This window comes from Emiliania huxleyi (genome assembly GCF_000372725.1).
Source record: "Emiliania huxleyi CCMP1516 unplaced genomic scaffold EMIHUscaffold_7372, whole genome shotgun sequence".
Classification (NCBI taxonomy): Eukaryota; Haptophyta; order Isochrysidales; family Noelaerhabdaceae; genus Emiliania; species Emiliania huxleyi.
This window is the reverse complement of record NW_005196472.1, coordinates 1-1353: the sequence shown is the minus strand read 5'-3', so window position 1 is coordinate 1353 and position 1353 is coordinate 1. Positions and strand designations below refer to the sequence as shown.

At 72.1% G+C, this 1353-nt stretch overlaps 1 protein-coding gene across 1 annotated transcript; it reads left to right on the top strand.

Annotated features, from left to right (window-relative positions):
• Positions 1-775: 775 nt before the first annotated feature.
• EMIHUDRAFT_318006 (hypothetical protein) lies at positions 776-1110 on the top strand (the record flags this gene model as incomplete). The annotated part of the gene is made up of 2 exons (XM_005760829.1): positions 776-922; positions 967-1110. 2 exons carry the CDS (start codon positions 776-778, stop codon positions 1108-1110), a joined length of 291 nt encoding a protein of 96 aa, XP_005760886.1.
• Positions 1111-1353: the final 243 nt, after the last annotated feature.

Sequence of the window (1353 nt, the reverse complement as noted above, 5' to 3'; positions counted from 1 at the left end):
ACCCGCACCACCCTCTCCGCCTCCGCCCTCGCCGGCGCCCTCGCCGCCTCCGCCAAGCCCACGGCCGCCCTCACCGCCACCCTGTCCGCCGCCCTCGCCTCCGCCGCCCTCGCCGCCCCCACCGTCGCCGCCGCCCTCTCCACCGCCTCCCTCGCCTCCGCCTCCGTCGCCACCGCCCTCGCCGCCTCCGCCCTCGCCGCCGCCCTCGCCGCCGCCCCCGAGCCCGCCGCCTCCCTCGCCGCCGCCCTCGCCGCCTCCGCGAAGCCCGCCAGCGAGGCGTCGCCCTCACTCGATGAAAGCGGCGTCGTCGGCGGTATCACTTACAGGAATATGGATGTCTGCGGCGAATACAAACGCGAGTACGCGCACCGCGTCGGACACACTGGGACTTGTCTGGCGGTGCTGCCCGCGCGGTCGGTACCGCCCTCTCGGCCACCCAAGCAGGTGGATAGGTGAGGAGACGCGCAGAACGGCGGCCGCGAGGCAGCCGGCGCGGTGCTCCCTCGGCGCGGTTCGCCGGAGCAGACTTTTGCTTCCGGTTTGAGCCGCGGCCCGGTAGGTTGACTGAGCGGCTGGTGCGTGTGAGGCGGTGCTGGGCGGGGTTGGGTCGCCACTGCGCGATCCGGCCCCAGTCTCGGTTACGTAGACGCCTAGTCAGCACGTGCCGCCGCGGGGACTCACCCTCCCCCGACGCAAAAGCTCCCTCGCTGTGCCCCTCCGGACCGGATGGGGCCGCCTGGGTAGCGGCTGTGTGTGAGAAGCAGATGGTTTCCCGATGGGCAGACGCCTCGTGCGCCTCACCCAGCAGCGTGGCTGGCTCGCAGCTCGGAGGTTTCCTCTGGGCGCGGGTCGGCTGGCTGCACTGTCGGTGGCGGTGGCGCCTCGACTGGCCCCGCGTAACAAGGCCCTGGCAGGCTCAGCGGTGCAGCCCTCCCCTTTCGGAGCGGCTCCCGCCCTGCTGTGGAGCTGCGGCGTGTTGGTTGTGATGCGCTTCTAGCCACCGAGCGGTCGTGCGAATCCTTGAGTGGAGGCGCGATGCGCGGCGCCCCGCGAGGCCGCCCGTACTGGGCCGGCCCGCGGCTTGGCGCTGCGCGAGGGCTGCGGCTCTGACTAGAGCCGCGCTCTGTAACATGATTACGACACGTGTCCTTGGCTTTGTTGGCCTTGGAGTGAGCACTGTCGGTCAGACTCTGGGCGGCCGCGCGCGGTGGTCTCTTGTCCCCTCCGGAGACGGAGGGCTCTGACTCGGACCGCGCGCGCTGGCCTGCCCCTGTCTGGTCCGGGACTTCCGTTGTGGGAGGGGGTCTGGTCTCCGACTGGGCTCCCTCCCCGCGGGTTGTCTGCGGGCTACCT